The sequence below is a fragment of the Cygnus atratus genome, chromosome 2 (genome assembly GCF_013377495.2).
Source record: "Cygnus atratus isolate AKBS03 ecotype Queensland, Australia chromosome 2, CAtr_DNAZoo_HiC_assembly, whole genome shotgun sequence".
In the NCBI taxonomy this organism is placed as follows: Eukaryota; Metazoa; Chordata; class Aves; order Anseriformes; family Anatidae; genus Cygnus; species Cygnus atratus.
The window spans coordinates 83973093-83992587 of NC_066363.1; the positions used below are offsets into that span (position 1 = coordinate 83973093).

Sequence of the window (19495 nt, forward strand, 5' to 3'; positions counted from 1 at the left end):
AAACTTGTATACCTGTGGGTATCTACTACCAGCATTCCCCTGATTCTCCTTGTCTTTGTTCTAGGATAGACGTCTTTGCCCATGGAGGTTTCTATCAGGCACGGTCCCTGTTTCCTTCATTTTCTTTTAGCAGTGGAATTTGTTTTGTACTGAGGTTTTTTTTCTTTTGGAGGCATCCTTTATAGCATTGCACCGTTAGCCCTGCGATGCTAGCTGGAGGAAAACTTGTTCAGTAGGGCTTAAGGCCCATCATAACCACCCCAAAGTGCTTCACAGTGGCAGAGAACCCATTTGTCCTACACTGGACCCAAGTCACAACATGGACTTGGACCGGTTTAGGCTGTTTGGCCAATAGTTGTCCTACGTGGGGTTTGCTACTTCAGTGAAGAAACTGGCGTTGATTTTCTTAGGTTGCTTTGAGATAAAAGCTTTTGATAGACTTCTGCGTCTTGCATGACGTCAGTACTTCCCTCCCTGCCTCTATTTAGGACCTGTCGTGAGGAGTTGCTCATGACTGATGTGAGGGCTGGGTGAAGGAAAAGCTGATGGATGTATGCATTTAGGAAATGGCTGGTGTATTTTGTGGGGATCTTAATATGAGAGGGGAATAGTGCTTGACTATCTGAACTTGATATTAAGTTTGCAAAACAACACTTAACTTTTCTGAGTGTTGTGCCATTTTGAACAGACATAGTGAGTGTCCGAGTTACTGTGTCTCCTAGGGACTTGTGTTTAGCATATGCAAAATCTCAGTGCCTTATTTTATAACAAATGGAAAACCCTACAACTGGAGAATTGGGTGATAGACATGCAGAAATAGTGTTGCCACTTAAAAATAAATAAATAAATATGTGGAAGCAACACTGTGTTAGTAAATACTGTTGTTGTTTTTTTTTTTTTTTTTTTTTTCTCTTCCCACAGTGGTGACAGGCCTTGCAAGTAGTCCTTGCAAGGATCTCTATCACATGACCCATTCTTTTGCAAAAGTTCCCTATTGTGTACCCGCTGCCATTATTTTCCATTAACATTCTGTAGCATGTTCATTGTGGCCTGCCAACCATTCAAGCAGTTATACATCTGCTAACAGTGTTAAGTGCTTGACTAATCTTCTGGATTTTTACTGGATTCACTGAAGTCAATGGACTACTTAGTCTTAAAATTAATGTATGCTTTAGAGTGAGCCTGGATCAGATGTTACGTATACTACTAAGGCAATCTTCATTCCTGTATCGTCTTTTTTTTTCTTTTCTTTTTTTTTCTATAAGCATTTTTGCTCAGAACAGGTTTTGTATTTGAGCTGTGGGTATTGTATATTGTTGCAGGAGTTTTCCAGTCATTGCATTAGAAATTAAACCCCTTGAGAGTGAGAGCAAGCAACTGTATGTTGAAAGGCTAGTGTTCAATAAATGGGATTTTAGCTGCTTGTTCGCTACATCCAAAGATAGTTTTTCTTTGAGGGAGGAGGAGGAGGTGGAGGAGGAGGGGGAGGAGTGGAGAATGGTTGCCACATTGCACTGATTAATGGTTTGCCTGCTGTGATTAATGCAAACTTGCATTGGTATGTATGTGTCATTGCAGGGATGATGTTACTCAAAGAAATAGATATTTTTTTTAATCCCCAAGAAGAAAAAATAAATATTTGTAGTAATTACTGGGAATACAAATAATGCATGTTTTTTTTTTTTGCATTATGTTAGAAATTCCTACAGGAGCTGTCTGGTTCATGAATACCGCTGTGTCTCAAGGTGCTAACGACCAGAACGGTGTCAGTGCCAGGGCTGGATGTCTAACAGAAAGACCTTCAGATATAATTAACATTTCTTAACGTTGTAACTGAAAATGTTCAATACCAACACAGATTGCCCCAAAGTGAAACTGTGTAAGACCTAATTGAAGAGATGGCATCATGTATAATGATCTCCTATAAACTAGGTTATAAAACAACTTGAAATTATCAAAATAGCAATTTATAGACCGCATCTCGAATTTGAAATGAGGCATGCAAAAGCATGCAGTGACTCAGTTTTAACCAAGTAACCTTAGAAACGTCCTCAGAAAAGGGTTTCAGTCTAATTACACTCAAGCTGTTGCCACTGCCAAGTGTGCACGTGTATGCATAACGTGTGTGTGTGTATGTAGTGGTTCTTGGGACTGTGCAATTGCTGTGCCTATTCTTGGTCTAGCTGCTTCACTGCTCTGAACTGCAATTGCGGTTTTGGCAGTAGCTTTCTGATGTGTGCTGCTCCAAAGCTTACTCTGCCGACAGTTCAAGCAGCGATACGGATCACGCAGGGCAGACAGCGACAGAAACACAGGGAAACTCTTTCAATAGCCAGAGCGTTGCACAGGTGCCGTCTCCTCTGAAGCATCTCCTGCTGGCAAGAATCAGATGCATGATCTGAAGAGGTTTGCTGAGGACCAGAGGGAGAGGAGGCAATGAAAGGGTGTTGCTGAGGTAGTTTGTGCCTCAGGTTATGTGGTGGGGGTTGTAGAGCCGCCCCTGCCTTTTCATCCATCTAAAGGAAGATTAAGGGCACATAAGACAGTGGAAAGTGATTTTATGCATTGCTTTATTACAAGTTGCCCTTAAAAGCTAAAAGGGAAAAAAAAAAAAAGTCTGAAGACTACATCATACTCTCTCAGCTGTACTGAAAAGTTAGGTTTAAGAAATCCGTGTTGATGTGCATCACTTTGTATAGCGTTAGGTGGTAAGAATATTATGTGGCCACTCTGTGTATAATTATGACATGTTACAAACAAGAACTGAAGCATGCCTTAGACACTCCTGCTGCCGCTTATTAAAACTTCAGTGCTCAGTCTCATGTTGGCAAGCAGAATCTTCTTTCAGGTCTTGTAAAATCAGAAAGAGAAGTAATATGTCCTTTCTGAAGTGGGACTGTGTGCATGTGTTGTATTAGTATTACAGTAATGCTGGCTTATAAAAACGTGGCATGGGTTAATATAAAAATATGCTTTTTTACTCTTTTTAGTGCAAAGAGTTCTAAGTTTATCAGGGTCTAAACAGGTTCCTTCTGCTCCTTCATCTGCCTTGTCTCACTCTTCTCCCTACTTGCTGGGAACCTTCCTTTGCCCTTTCTCCTTCTGTGTGCTTTTCATTGCATGTGACATGTTGAACCTGCTTCCCTGCTGAGATGTATGGCAGGACTGCTATTTAATGGTGAGTGTTGACAAGTTTTAGCGTTTTGGTGTGTAATCATAGGGGCACAGAACAGATTAGCTTATGTGACTGTCTATGGGATAAATGACATTACCACTAGCCTGGATTTAGATTCCCTTTCAATTGTGTGAAAATATCAAATCATCTAGATATCGTTGGCTCATTGCCATCTTAACAAAAAATTATCTAGTCAAATATTACAAATTCTCTGGTAAATCACAATGTGCTGTGCATTTGTGCTAGGATGGCTGTATTACTGCTTGTGCGCATACATGCAGCCACCCCCTTCTTTCATACCTCTACATGGGTAACAAACAACTCTTTCAGCAGAGTTAGTGTTAGAATCAGTGTTAGACCTAACCCGAGTTAAAATCAGCCTCTTCAAGGGCTTTAAACTATATGGAAGTATTTTTTTTTTTTAGAGTGCATCAAAACCAAATTCCCACCAATGTTTGGAAATGCAGGGAAGACTTCACCATGCGCATCATCATTCGGCTTTTGAGCAGAGCATTATAAATAGTGATGGTGCAAGCAAAGTGTTAACCCCAAGAGCTAAGCCAAAGTGAATCTAAAACCCCAGAATTGAAAGCTCCTTGTGCTTTAAAATCACCGTCTGAGGTATAGGGCTGAACTAAGTCGTCTGTGGACAAGTAAGGAAGGAAAATCTTTTTTTTTTTTTTTTTTTTTTTTGTCTTTAAGTTAAACAATGAGACGGGCTATCAATGTGATTGATGATAACAAAAAGGACACTCACTTTTTTCCCTTAACTATTTTTCTTTTATTTTTACAGAATCTTGTATTTCTTTTATGGGGAGAACAAAACTGCTTCATTAATTCTAGTCAAAATGGTTTTCTATTGATTTTTTTCCTAGGTTCTGTTTGTTTTGATTAGCTGGAAAATTCCTACATCTGCCTGTCAGAGCCTTTACACATGACAACATTCATAATGCCCTTTTGTTCTGGGACAGACAGTGCAGTCCCAGGTTTTTTTTTTTCCCCTCCTTATACTCTTGTTTTGAGACTCTTTATTTCAGACAAATAAGCAAAACAGAAGGGTTTGAGGCATCCAGTAATATTCCAGATACTAATCGGAGTCTTATAATTTGATAACCCTGTGATCCTGTTGTTTTTTTCCTCATTGTAACCTGGAGGTTAGAAGTGCTGATGCTGGACTCTCAGCTGCTACAAATACACATCTCAGTGTTCACTTTGCTTTTCCTTTGCCACTAGTTCTACTTCCACCTATTCCTTCAGTGATAATTATGTTATCAATTGTTTCAACTAAAACATTTACCATAATGCTCAAGTCCCCCTTGAACCTGAAATGGAGTCTTCAGCGATAAAGCAGGCGGTGTAAGGTGAATGTCTTTGAAATACCTTGTTATTGCCATAGTTTTTGTTCCTGTGTCTTTCAAATCTAGTTTGCATGTAATTAAGGAGAGGCATAATTGACAGAACCAAGTAAAGAGGCTCCGTTTGCATGGGTATGTCTTTGAGCTAAAGAACTTGAGCTTTGACTTCCTGTGTGAGTAAACACTATGGATATGTCTAAATTTGCATCCTGGCCATAACCTGTCCCTGCGCTTCCTTTTCTTGATATGGTAAATCATTTGGCTGATCTTCCTGACGGTCTTTCAGAGGGGTAAGAAAACAAATAAGTATTTCAAAATAACAAGCTCTTAGGTGAAGAAAACCAGTTTACGGCGTTGTTGAAAGGCGATCCAACTGATAGGAAATTACAACAGTTTAACTGAATGTGGGAAACTGAGTGTCAGTGGCTGTTCCTGGATTTTTAGGTGAATGCAACATCAAAGATGCTTCAGATCAGTACCGAGGCCTTCACTGTTGCTTGTAAACACACAACCTGGCACGCAGTTTCTGGCCTCTGGTCTTGAACTTTTGCAGTTCACCCATAATGCTGGATTCTAGTGCTGTTTGTAAGCTTGCAAGCCACCTGCAGGAATTTCTTAAGCATCAGAGTAGAATTTCAACAGCCTGTGCTTGTTTACCTGCTGAAAGGAAGTATGGGAAGGACTTGGCAAAAAGCTAGCAGAGAAGAGTCAGTGTCTGTAGCAGAGAGCCGCTTCATCCAAGGATATGGAATCCTTTTGTCAAATTTTCTTGGCTACTGAAATCCCACAAAATTATATTAGGCTTTTTGGAAGCCTACCTTTATGGAACTTTTGTTTAGCGGTATGAAAACCTGCTTCCGGTGTTGGCACTCTAATTCATAGAGCCTTTTCCTGCTTATGTTCAGCTGTATTATTTTCAGGTTTGAGATTACAGTAACAGTTGGGGTCTCAGGGACTGTGATGGGCCCAGACTTCTGGGTCTTGAGGCCAGGCTGCTGGGGCTGAGTCTTGCCTGGGCCTGTCTGTCACTACTGCTTTGTCCCGTGGGCCTGGATGGTGTCCCTGCATAGGAGGCTGCCTCTTCAGTTGCCAGGTACGTGATTCTGGGCCCTCCCAAATGTCTTTGGCCTTAAACTCATTTGCTGAGAGTTGAAAGGAGTGCTGTTAGGGGTGATAAGGGAGCATTAGGCAAGGGGAAGGTCTCCTTGAGCTCCAATTTTTGGTACTCAGGCTTTTGGGGCATCATTGGAAATAGTTGCTTGTGCTGTGTGGTGTAAATTGGAGTAAGCGTTGGTCTTGCTTGTGTGCTGGGCCAAGGGAGCACAAGCATGAGCTGTGGCCTCCTCGTGGTCCGGAATCCCATTGCAAAGCATTACACAATAGCCTGGAAATGTTCGTTGTGAAAGCTTCACTAAATAGCATCAGAAATCTTTATTTAGGTATATAAGGGAAGGGAGGACACACGCACACACCTTCATTATTATTGTACTGGAAAACTTCATCATTTCTGGTTGTTGTAGTGCACAAATTGTCTGCAGTAGACAGAGTAGGTGAGATCTAGAAAGTCAGTGCAGATCTAGTCAGTAGCATAACCACTCATTTGCTGGGTTATCTATCAGCTTTTGGTTCTCCTCTGCACACACCAGCTTTAAAACAGTGCAGGTGCTTGTAATCAAAAGTTAAAGCAGTTAATTACGGTAGGAAGATTGCAGGCTGGGGAAATGAGGAAGGTTCCCTTCACTTAAGGACAAAACCTGAGTGAGAATGTGTCTGTGTTTGCCCACGCTGAGGTGCAAAGTGTTTGCAGGGCTTGTGGGGAATGCGTTAGCTGCCAGTGGTGGCTGCCAGAAACTGCACTGGACCAAATTTTCCCTGTGAGCAGCTGTGGGAGATAAGAGGCAATTTTGCTGTAAGAGTGGGGTCGAACTTGAAGATCACCTGGGTATGGACTCAGAGCAGACAGAATACTTTTTGGTTTTAATAGGAGTGGTATTAGAGAGGGCAGAGGGAGATTGTCTAATGATAATGAATTCATGGAACTGTGTATTATCGTGAGTGGGTAGAAGCAAAAGTCAGAATTTAATATGCTGAAATAAGGAGGACCAAGTGATGACTAATCTTACAATTACAAGGCAAGGCATATGAAACTGCCAGTTGGGTGACATAGATTTTAATAATAAGTACATCAGGCAGCAACTTGTAGTGTATAAATGAAGAATAGAAAAGTGCCATATTTTAATACAAGTAGCTAGGAATGTCAGGCAACCCTCATTTATCTGACAAAATTTTTGCAGACCCTTTTCCATATTTCTTTCTCTCTCACACGTTGTATGTCTATAACTTGCCTTGTGGCCCCTTACCCTCCCCCTCCAGCCCAGCTGCGAGCCCATTCCGTTTATCAGATAGCCAGCTGTGCTGCTCTCAGGCAGTAAAACCTTTTGATCATAGGACTAAAGCTATCCTTGGGCTTAAACAGTGCTGCCTGGGAGGAAAGCAAGGGTGGAGAAGGAGCTCTGGCCCTCTGATGCTGGGACAGGTTTCCTATGACTGGAGCGCAAAAGGAATCCTTCTCACAGGGGCCTTCCCCGAGCCCCCCAGTTCAGCAAGGATGCAGGTATATTTGAGTCTGCTCACCAAAAGGCGCCAAAAGTTCTTCAAAGGCTTTGTATTGAAGCCCTAGGAGTGTGATTTGCAGCGGAGGGTGAGTTGGATCCTTTCTGATGTTTTTGGGAGGAGGGGGAGGCAGAGAAGGTGGAGGGAGACAGCCCCGCATGTGCTGGGAGCAAATATGCACAGGAGAAAGGGAGGATGAAATAAAAGAACAATTCAGACCCGCTAATCACGGTGCTTTGTTATACATTACAACAAAAGCTGATTTAAAAGATAATACAAAATGAGAAAGTAAATGGTTAACGGGGTAATTTGCAACATGAGTTCACCAAAGCCAGATTGTGTTAGAATAACCTGCTCCCTGACCTGTTCTTAGATTATATCTGATGTGGTTCTGTTTCCTACCAGAACTGTGAGTACACATTTTCTGTAGTGCCGTTTAGGAAATAGTTAAGCTGGAGTAGATGGATATTCTTGCAAGAAAGGAGTTGGGCGAGGACCTGGTCGAAGGAGAAGTGCCACTGTGTCATTCTGAGAATAAAATTGTTGGAAAGGAAGCGTGCTACTAATAACGTTCCACAAGAAGAACTCTTTGGGGCACTTGAAAAATGTTTTTTCAATTTTTTATCTTGGCACAAAACCCAGGAATATGCCAAGGAAACTTCTGGTTAATGTGATCTTAGGAAGCATTTTCTGAACAAAGGAAGATAAATCCTACGTAGAAAGAATTTCCCAGATCAGGGGGAAAAAACAGACCTGGAGCTGAGCTGATAGCACAAGTAATAGCTGGTTACAAATCAGGGATCTTTGGCTGAAAAGAAGAGTGGGGAAAGACCTGGGTGACCTGCTTGTCTGCAGTATGTCCCAGCCACCTATCTTAGAAACACAACAGAATATTTCATGGCCTTATCATGTAACAAGCAAAATTTGGGAGTGTTAAGTATGGTAAGGACTTTATCTGGGGAACCGTGTTCAACTGTGAGCCTCTGGGTTCAAGAAAGACTCTTTCCAGTCCTCTTCTGTTCAAAACTAATTTGTCTGAATGCTCAAGAAATTAAGAAGCCTGACTTTAGCTTGTATAGCTGCAATTAGTAAATGGAGGCTGTACATCAAGACTAATTAATCCTGGTAAGAATTAGTAATTTCATGAAGGATTTGCCAGGCTTTTTTTAAAGATCAGTCAAGGCCCTGGTGGCATTTGGGGAAGTAGCACCTGACCGAAGAGGGAGTGGAGGCACAAAGTAACACATTAGTGGCATGTTTTTGCACAGCAGGCTGTGCTGTTAGGGCTTTGACTAACCAGCCGTGATGTGTTTGGTTTGTATTCACAGTCTTTGTGGTAGCTAATGTTCTTCAATTTTCCCTTGAAGACTTGAAAGTGGTAGCCACATTGAAAACAGAGTGGCTCTCAAGTCATAATTGCACTTTTTCTGGTTTCTGACCAAGCTTCAAAGCTTATTCATAAAACCTTAGCATTTCTTTCAGTCTGAAGTTGGAGTTCTTGTCTGTGTTGCACCTAGAGCTGAATCTGAAGGTAATGCTGGACGTAACTGAACAGTCTCCTTCAAAGTGATCTAATTTGTGTCCTGCCTGGCTTAAGATCCCATCCTGAGTATCTGGGAATTACTATCTTAGCCCCAAATCTCTGCTTCTCTGAAGTGTATCATGCAAGTTGCTGCTTTTCTCTGTCTTGCAGTAAGATTCAGACTGCTTTTGTAAAACTAGGCCAAACTTAATGCAAATGTCTTCATTTGCCGGTTGTATGATCACAGAAGTATTGGTTTCAAAGGTAAGGATGACATCCATTTGATACGCAAATGATGTTGATTTGCATTTATGAATAATCAGGAACTAATTGTGGGACAGTTCAAAATCCCTCAAGTGTCTGTCACCTTTGGACTACAGTGCATCTTGTCATTCAAATGAAACCACTGTTGAAGTCCTCCTTGAAGCTGAATCCCTCCAATGGTTTGTCATAAACTATTGTTATAACTACTGTGAACACCTTCCTTATGTTTCTTACCTTAAGCCTGCCATCTTTTTGCTGGTGACCTGTCAGCATTTGTCCATTGCAGCATTTGTCACAGCCATTTCCTCTTTGCTTGGCCTTGGAGTTACAGGACTCTCATAGGTTATTCCTTTCCTTTCTGTTCCTTTAGGGAAAATCTGAATCTGTGAGATTAATGACACACTGCAAAGTCTTTTTTACTGTTGTTTTTTTGTTGTTGTTGGTGGTGGGGGGGAGAACGTGTCCTTTTGTCTCTTTGTTTGTTTTAAATAAATTACTTGGGAGGAAAAAAAAGTAACCATCCATTTCATTTTTTGTATGCTGCTTATTTTGGAAGGGTTCACATATGATTTTTTTCTGAGTTCTTGGAAGTTTGATATTGAATGCTTACTATTATTGTTTAATTGCTCTATTAATAAGCATAATGGATTAAAAGAGAAATTTGTTGGACATGAACTGTGCAGCAATTACTTCAGTCTAAACTTTTCTTAAGTCTTTAAGCCCCTCATGGTCTCAGTATCAACGCTATTCCTTTTCTTCATCACTACATTCAGCATTTCTTTTATTCAGAGAAAATCTGTTAGAATTGCTGTAGATTTTAATGATTTTAATAATAGGAGATTACTTTTAAGTGTTCTAGCAGAGGTCTCGGTACGTATGTAATGGGAACAACCTGAAAACAGCTTGAATAATACTATAACAATCAGTTGAACAAAAAGCCATAATTGTAAAAGTGGATAATCAGTGGGCTAAACTTTTTACAAGTGTAAGTAAAGAATTTAGTTAGACTGTATTTAGATTGATTATTTGTACATTTAATAAAACCTTCACATTTTCACTCTTGTATTTTAAATGCAATGAGTCTCAAATAGATGATTGAAAACTTGATGAGTACGCAGAGTATTAGAGAATATCCGGAGATCTTCCCTTCCTTGAAAGTGGTATTGAAAGAAAGAGATAATAGACCCATTTCCCCTGGAATGTCACAGACCTATACCTGGGGTCTTAGTGAATTAGCAAATGCCTGCTGAGGACGAGAAGGCTGCTGGGAGGAGAAAGTGTTTAATATTCTAGCAAAAGTGACTTTACTTAAAAGAACAAATGCTATCTGATTATTTTTTTTCATTCTCTTAGCGAAATGCAAGTTTGAGTACAAAGTGTTACAGATTAAAATTTCCAGAAGTTAATATTGCTCACACATCTTATAATATGTAATCTCATTGTAAAAGGAATTACAAAAGATAAGTTGCAAACACTCTTTTTTTTTTCTTTGAGCAACCCCCAAGTGTGGTGTCTTGTATTTCAGCTGCGTGTAGCAGAGTCTGGAACGTAATGCTTGCCAAAGAAGTATGTGCAATATTCAACGGAGAACAATATTTTTTAGAACACGCATGCATGGTTGGGATTCATTGGAATGGTTTCTTTGCATTTTCACTGTTAGCAGGAAAACTACCTGCTGAAACTGAACAAGCAGGAGTGCCAGTATGATTAGATCAGAAATTCAGCAAAGGCCAATGGAGGAGTATTGTGCAGTTGGGCTGAGTTGACGCTTCATTACCCCAGGGAGTTTTGTTTTCTGGTGTTACCCTTACCAAAGTGTTACACAGTGACATTTCCCCTTCAGAATCAGTCCTTTGCAAAGTGCATTCCTTAATCAACACATTTTCTATGCCAGTTGGAGTCTTCCCCGTCTAGTTTGGTCTAAGCTCTGGGTGTCCATGGCGCTCAGTGTGTGGCGGGGAGCCAGCGCAGAAGCAGGCTCCCCTGTTTGCCTTGGTGGAGGCAGTGATGCCTTTTTAGCACATCATGCTGGATGCTGGAAGTGGTCTCTCACCCTACAAAGGTCTGTGGATTTGGGGTGTGTAGCCTGTACTGCTGCTGCTGACATATCCACGTCTGCCTCTGCGCAGCCTGCAGCCTTGTGGAGGAAGGAAGGCCTTGCCTGGGGGTTATAGGCTTGCTGTTCTTCCTTTTGGCTTGCAAAAGAAGACAAGTTAACTGTCAGGTTGTGCAAAATATCCCATAAAGTGTTTATTTCTGAATATTTATTCTGCATCTCACCAAATACACTGAATGTATTGCCTTAGCACCAGCCTTACCATAGAGCTCGTGAAGCCCCACGAGCTTTTACAGTTAAAACTTGGGAATTTAATAAATTCTCATTTCTAGTCGGTGCGGAAGTCGAGCAAAACTTCACAGGTCTCTTCTGTTCACCAAGAGGCTTGGTGTTGGTTTCTGGTTCTCGTGAGGTAGTGGTGAGCCCCCCGAGCAGCGCAGGCTGGGCATCGCCCTGATGCTGCATGTGGAAAATAGGGATTCTGGCCATGGAGCGCTGCCTCTTCCAGTGCTTCTTTCCCCTTTCCTATGAATTTGGCAGGGCTGAGGGGGAAGGGAAGAGGCAGAGCTTGAGGGAGGGAAAAAGCACCCAATGTGATCATGCAGTTAATAATTTAAAGGAAAAAAAAGTATATGATCTTTGTCTTTCACTTTCTGCCTTGATGAAGGCAAATTGTTGCTGTATGGTAGTGGTTGGTTTTGGGGGGGGGGGTTGTTTTCAATTTTTTCCTCAGTGACAGTTCTCTGGATCAGAAATGAAGTGGGAATTATCTCTCTGAACTTGTCTGTCACATTTAATCTGCTGTTTCTTCCTGGCTATCTTTGCCTCTTATCTCTTTGCTCCCAGTCACACTACTTTTTTTCCCACTAAAAATTTATTTTTGATAAAATGTTTTAAGCAGGTGAATGCTTTTCAACAGAATGAGGACAGTAGCGGGGAAAAGAAAATGTGAGGAAACGTACCTGTTTTTGTTTCTTTTTGTTTTTTTTTTTTGTTTCCACCTACACTTATACTAATGTAGAATTTAAAATGAATTTATGGTTATTGGCTTTTTATATGGCAATTGATAACCATAACTAGGCACCAAAAGCACATTGCATAACTAAAACGTGAGCACAGAAAACTGAAGAAAATATTTGTCTTTGTTTCTCTTTTAAATGCGCTTAAAAATGTAACTAACTTCAACATTTGGTTTAAAAACTATTTTAAGTGGGATAAAAAATATGTTGAGATTTCTTATAAGACATAGTAAGCTTATCACATTATTTTAAAGATTATTTTATTACACTTAAAAGTATTTTTTTTTGCTACCTTTCTTTATTTTTAGCAGTGATGGGAAGAGCACTAACCCTGGGTCACAGGCTGGTTTTGCGGTGTCCTTTAAGCAGCCGAAGACAATCTCTTTTGAGGAGACTTCCCTAAGACCCTTAATCTGGTTAATGGACAAATTGTGTCTGGGAAATTCCAGGGTGTGAACCATGCTGCTGAATGCGACAATATCCCGGCAGTGAAACTGCTAATAGGTTTGGTGGTGCAAAGGTAGTTTACAAGAAGCACCCCAGACCATTTATCACATTACAGTTTAATTTTTTAAATAGAAAGCGTGAGGAAAAGCAGTCTAAGATACTAAAGTGAAGCAAGTATGTTCTTTCAGTTTTCAGGGCTTTTATATTTTAGTACATGAGAGATCATCATAAAAAATAGTGTGAGCCACGGATGCAAGAGAAACGCATGCATGTTATTTGTAGACATCCAGTATTTGACGTGAATTGAAAGGCATCATACGTAATCAATCAACTCAGTGATGGTATTATTTCCTTCTTTATTTGTAGGGATATACCTGAGTCACGAACAGAGTAGTGTAAGGAGAATGGAAAAAGAGTGTAAAGACAAAAATTAGTTTCATTCTGAACTTCTGCTAGTTAATCTTGATTTCAACATTTGGGTAAAAACCAACCAAACAAAAACTTGAGACCCAAATCAATATATAGATAGTGTGTGCATAAAACCTAACCAGATGAGAGAAAGCTAAACCCAAATTAAAAGGAATTCACTCTAGAGTCTATTTTGGTTCTGGTTAGCGCAGATTATTGGTATGCCGGGGGCACAAACTGATGCACCCGAGGTGTGCATTAGCTGGTTCTGCCATATGGCCTGTCCCGTCTTACTGGTTAATGTAACCATCTGTCACGTCCTGACGATTTGTATTCACTTTCAGCTCTTGGGTTAGATTTCGTTTTCTTCTCCTCCATACCTTGCTTGTCATCACACAGTACTGGCATAGGCCTGGTTTCTGAGTGTATTCCTTGATGTAGATACAGTAACATTTGTTGTAAGCTGTACTGTCCTTTTCCAATGGTATAAGGAGCAGATGCATGTTATCAGACAAGCGCTCTGGAGAGGTTTCTACATACATTTCTGGAGAAAAAGGTCAGTGTTATTACCAAAATTCCAGTTATAAATGTTTGATTTCTTTCCCGTCCCCTCAGTTCTCTTTAATTTTGCACCTGGCTTCACATCAGGTTCTTTACACATAAACTAGACCAGTTTAGTGTCTATAAAATAGGTCTTCTTACTTATGACTTCAGAGCAGAAACCCCACTGTTTATATCCTCTTTCTCATGTTGCTTTTTCTGAATGAAGCTATACCTCGCTTCACTTCTTTCTGTCTTCTGTAAAGCATGTGGCATGTCAAAGCCACAAAAAATGCTGCGCTTCTCCTGTAGTTTCTGTATGTGCAGTCTCGTTTCTATCTCAAGGATGAGCTCGTTGCAATGTTACCATCGTGTGGGTGATTTTGTGTATTTTTTCACTTGTAATCTAAGAAAAACTCATCGCAAATTAAATGAGTGATGTTGTCATTACATTTGAAATGAAAAATCTATACAGGCAATTGTGGATGGTCAATCCTCTCTGCTAAGAAATCAAATCTCCTGAGTGCTTTGCCTTGTAGTGTGTTCAAAATCCAAGTTTGGTACTCAGAGCCTGAAGTAGCCAGAGAGAAAATGTGTTGAAATGAGTGGGGTTGTAACAGTGTTAGATTAAATGATGTAAACACACTGCTGATAAATGTCTCTTCTTGTAATATAGTGGATATTGAGCTTCACCCTCAGCTCATTATCTCATTAGTGATGTTCCTGTATTACATATATAAGGAGAAAGTGCTTAACGGTACCATTGAAGACTGTTTTGGCAGATTTCAAAAGGAGGGGCTGAATGGTTTATCTGGTCAAATCTGGGTGGTTTTCTTCACGTTGAGCTGATTGCTTGTGTATTTCATAATTCTAATGAGCTCTGAAATCCTGGTGAGGAGGGCAGCACTGTGTGCTTCGCTCTTGGAGATGTTCAGAGTATCACGAATTCATAGGGCTCCGTAGGGCTCCAGCAAGGCAGGGTGACTCGTTGTAAAGGCTGTCACAAGTGGCACAAATAAAAACTGTTCAGGGTTTATTAATGCATATATAAATGCCTGTGTATGCATTAATTTGAATAGTTTTAATGGCCCTAGCTTATTGTGATGAAAAATGCTGCCAGTGTGATGGTTTACTGTATTGACCTAAACTGTTAATCTGACAGTGTCATTTAAATGTGTCTATTGTATTTATTTCCATGACGGCTTGCACAAACTCTGAATAAGCAATTAAGGATTATTTTGTGTATCTCTCTCACATTACGCTTATCTGATTATAATATTTTTCTTCTAGTGGAAAGTGAGATTTTTGTCAAAAAAAAAAAAAAAAGTCCTAGAAAACAACCATATCCCCATATTACTGAATAATATGGCAATCTTCATCTAGTAGGGATTTTTATTTTTATTTTTTAAGGATAAAGGGTGGAGATTCTCTTTGGTCCAGTAGATAGGATTGCACTTTTCCTAGCTTCTTTCTATTATTACCCTTGGAAGAGAGCAAAACTTTTAGGAATGTGGTATCTTCATTCAGTAAAACTTGTGGAAAACACAAGAGGCATCCCACTTAGTGTCAGTCTTATTTTGAAGACTTCAGAAAGCAGAGAAGACTCTATTTTCCATTCTCATGGTTAATCAGTTTTTGTTTAAAAAACAAATATACCCTGTTTTGTTTTTTAAGACTTATCTGCTTTGTTTCTGTTTTTCTTGCAGCTTTTTTTAGACCCATTTAGTCTTCTCCATACTTTCAGTTGTGATGGATGTCCCGCATTGCAATCAAATATTTCCTCAGTCTTTTTTTCAAACTAAAGATTGGACTATTTAAGGAATTAATTGTTTTTTTTTCAGCCTTCAAATAATAGTTTTCTTCTTCTCAGTGCTTCTGTTTTGTTTTTTAATCTTGAAGGGAGGAAAATAAAACACTTCAGAACCATGATCATAAGAATCCTGTGTCTACTCTCATGCTAAATGCATCATCTGTAATTAACAGCTTGCAGGACTGTAGATGTAATAATGAGTTGTCTTTGGACTTCTACGTAGACCTGTCTTGAACTGGCTCAATGCCTTGTACCCTCCCAAGGGCAAAATGGTGTTGCTGTTTGGGGTGGGCTGGCCAAGGAGGGGGATGATTCTGTTTGCAGATGATGCACGAGAGGTGCATGTAGGCTTGGTACACATCACTGCTTCAATTTCAAGAAACCCAGAGTGGTGGGGTGAAGAGATGGTGCCTGGTGAAAGCAGGGTTTGGGCAAGTGCAGTTTAGGGTGAGCAGTGCCTTCCTGACAGCTTTAGGTTTAGGGAAGCAGCTTCTGAGTGCGATGAGCCTCCTTGAACATGAGAATGCTAACGGGCCTTGGTAATCCAGTGTTCATTACTTCCTGGTAGTATATTGATTTCTGCTTTTCTATTCTGACCTTGTTGCTTTTCTGGACCTCTGCAAGCTGTAGACTGCACGAATGCAAGTTGTTTTGAAGCAAACAGTGCAGATCTGCTCACAGCTTCAGGCAGTAAAGGATGTAGCCATTTGCTGCTAACCCAGGTGCAGGCAGGAGGCACGTTATGCCTGTCCCTTTCTCAGTAGCATCAATTCTCCAAGTTCACAGTCTTGGTTTTGATCGATTATCCTAACCATCTTTCCAATGCCCTCCATAGTAGCAGCAGGACGTGGCAGAGAGGGCTGACTGTAGGTAGGATGCAGCTGTCTGAAATCCATCTCACACACACACTTTTTTCTTTAATAATACAGAAAACAAGTCTTTTGTTGATTTCAACTGTAATTGCACGTTAGCTTTTCAGAAAGTTATCTATCCGATCTTTATCAGATGTGATTCAGCACCGGCAACAGACACAACTGTCTCCTCTCTCCTGATGGCTGTTGGTTAGTCATTTTAATATTTAAATAAAATGCACAATAAAATTTGTTGCTCCGAAGTTTAGACTTGAATAAATTAATGTGTAAGAATTGACAGAGCAATAGAAAAGGCATTTTGATTGAAAGCAGAACTAGCTATTCTGGCTTTAGAAATAGCAAGTTAATAGAAATGTTAAACATGAACATGATGCTCTATCTTTTTATAAATTGCTTTTAACAAAAATTATTAACAAATTATTAAAATTAAAACAAATTAAAATTTTTAAACAAAATTTTAACAAAATAACTTTCAAGGGTGCTAATATTTTGTGTTTAAGCATTGAGTCTGATTATTTGGAAATGGTGTATTAAAATTGCTTAATGAGCCCTGTAGAAAAGTATTGGTTTCTGCCTGAAATTAATTGTGTTTTAAGGGACTTGTTTTAAAAAGTACTTATTTACTTAGAGTAGTTTTATTTTACCATTCTCTGTGAATTAACAAATGTTTAACACAAAAATTACTCAAAGACACATGCACAGTAAGTCGTATCAACTTTGAAGCTGCTAAGCAGTATGTTTAAGGAAAAATCTACAAGTTTGTGCAACAAGATGAAATGTACCCGTTTCATTAACAGTCTTGTAATACAAAGAGAAGAATACAGGAATGGCTCATGTTCTGATAGCCTTAATATTGGAGATTTGAGAGCGTTTATGTTTCCAAAATGAAAATATTTTAATTATCTGTTGAAATCTTTGTCTTCCTGAAATGTAATAGGGAGAATGTGCAAGTTATGTCGGTTTTCCTTTACTGTTTGTCCTGTCTTCCTTGTCTTGTTTGCTTGAAATGTAATGCGTTCTGGGCAAGAAGTGTCTCTGGTTATACATATGTTTACTGTTTAGTACAACAATGTTCTAGTCCTAGTAGTATGTGCAGTATGCAAATAAATTACTGTGGTAGTTTTTAAAATAGACTAGCATTTAGCACTTGCGGATTCAGGACTGTTGGTAGAGTATGGAAGAGGCTGAAATCAGCTCACCTCGCCAGAGCATAAACATAGCGTAATGTTTGACAGCATGTTAATATTTGGTTTATACTGCCACAAAAATCAATGGGAAAAAAAATCTTTCAGTTCACTGTAAGCAAGATTATAAGGAAATCTATTGCTTCAAAGAGATTGTTAATTTTTAAATGGACAAAAGTCATGCCTGTAAAAGGAGGTATAATTATTCTGCAGCAAGCCTGGTTTGTTGATGCACTGCTGAACCTCTGAAACGTTGCCCTCATTTTTTTCCCTATATATTTTCCCTAAATACAGATTGAACCAAGTACATAGTGAAAGCAGCTCACACAAAAATTTGGGCGTTACGATAATAGGCTGTATTTTAGGCCACTCTGAGGGTTGCTAGACTTTGGCAGAGCTTTTCTGAGTATTAGTCACAAAGGTGCAAGGGTTAAAGAGCATTTGAAAATGTGGACCAGGGAAAATTTAATTCTTCAAGAGTAATATCAACTTCCTGGATAATTGCACTCCTTCTAGGTAAAATATGTTGTTCAGGTTCTTGGCAGGCTTTCCAGTAAGGGCAACAACAGAATTAGTTGCAGTAGTGTGCTAATGGCAGCTCAGTCTGAAAAATGTTTGAAGGGAAAAATATGCAAATAAGGTACTCCACTTAAAACATGCATGTATGTGGAAAACTTTGGAATAAATCCTGAATATGGCACATGCTTATTAGAAAGAAGGAAATGGAAGAAATTATTCTTTTCCTCCAGACAATTTGTATTAAGGTTTAAATAATTTTGTGTATCCTTCTCATTTCTATCCTATGTTGATATCACATATCACTTTATATCTTTGCTTTGCGTTTTAGAAATATTTAGTGTTTGTTTATGCAACAAAACCGCTGTTGATACAATGAATGTGGTAGAGATTTTCAGCAGGCATGCCTGCATAACTTGTCTGTGAGCAGCACAAGGTGAGCTAGTAGAAGCCTGCATCCAGGATTTTAATCTCATAGGGTTATCAGAAAGGGATGTGGTAGTTGCATCTCTGATTGCTTTTCTAAATATTTAAATAGCATGCTACCGTGTTGTGGTGTAGACCCAACTTTGTCAGGTGTTGCTTGCATAGTTTCCTACTTCTCACCTTCGAAATGTGAAATGTTTGTATGCCTTCCCCATGACTATCCTTGGGAGTCTTGAAAACTGACCACGGAACTGAAGTACCTATGTTCCTAAAGTGACAAAACGATGCAAGTGACAAGACTAATCACAGCTAGCAATATACAAGTCTCTTTTTTAACATCATGATAGAAAATACTATTTTTCAACTATTTCTAGTAGTTGAAAATATTTTAATGCAGTTCATCGATCTTGTTATTAGAGGGAGGGGGGAAAAAAAAGGCGTTGTATCCTTGCAATATTTTTTGCAGATGGCGTGTTGTGTTTATTCATCCTCAGAGGATTTAAGTTGTAGAGTCTTAGAAATATGACTTTTTTAAACAGTTGAGGACAGAATGCTGATAAGGCTCAGCCGTTTTATTGTACTTCCAGTGAATCAGCAAAAAGATCAGCCTTCATACAACTACATCTGCTCATTAGCTTTTATTTCATTTGTAGATCTTGAGATATGGACGTAACGCTCAAAGCTAGTTCTGACTCTCTCTTCTCCCCCATTCCTGATTCTTCTGTGGTTGCCTTTGGACTGAAGCATTCATGGATTAGGAACAGCTCCTCCTGCACATGTATCTGTGTAGGACTTTTTTAGCGGCCTTTCATGATCCCTCTCTCTCCAATATCCATAGTTTCCTTGAAAAAAATGAGGTTTTGGAGTAGATATAGGCAGCTGGATGATGCGACTAAAGCAACTGGAGCTGCTGCTGCCATTGTATGCTGTTTCTTTGTATGTTGAAAACTTTTTTTGGGGGAAAAGGGGGTGTTGTTTAATTGCTACCTGCAAGTAAAATTTCCATAAAGTCAGATTCTGCATCTGCCACTTTTTTTCCCCCTATCTCCTAAATGTCTCTTAAATGTCTCTTGCAGCTGGGTCTCGGGCATCTTACAGCAGCCAGCACAGCCACCTTGGCTCCGAGTTAAGGGCACTACAGTCTCCAGAACATCATATAGATCCTATTTACGAAGACAGAGTTTATCAGAAGCCCCCTATGAGGAGTCTCAGCCAGAGTCAGGGGGACCCTCTGCAACCAGCACACACAGGCACATATCGCACTAGTACAGGTAGGTGAATGTAACTT

General features: G+C 39.7%; 1 protein-coding gene across 2 annotated transcripts in view; it reads left to right on the forward strand.

Annotated features, from left to right (window-relative positions):
* CTNND2 (catenin delta 2) overlaps window positions 1–19495 on the forward strand; it is a 428710-nt gene that overhangs the window by 150163 nt on the left and 259052 nt on the right. For both annotated transcript variants that reach the window (XM_050709047.1, XM_035552796.2), the window contains exon 7: window positions 19284–19478. In XM_050709047.1, coding sequence (XP_050565004.1) covers window positions 19284–19478 — 195 coding nt within the window. The remainder of the gene's footprint in view (window positions 1–19283; window positions 19479–19495) is intronic.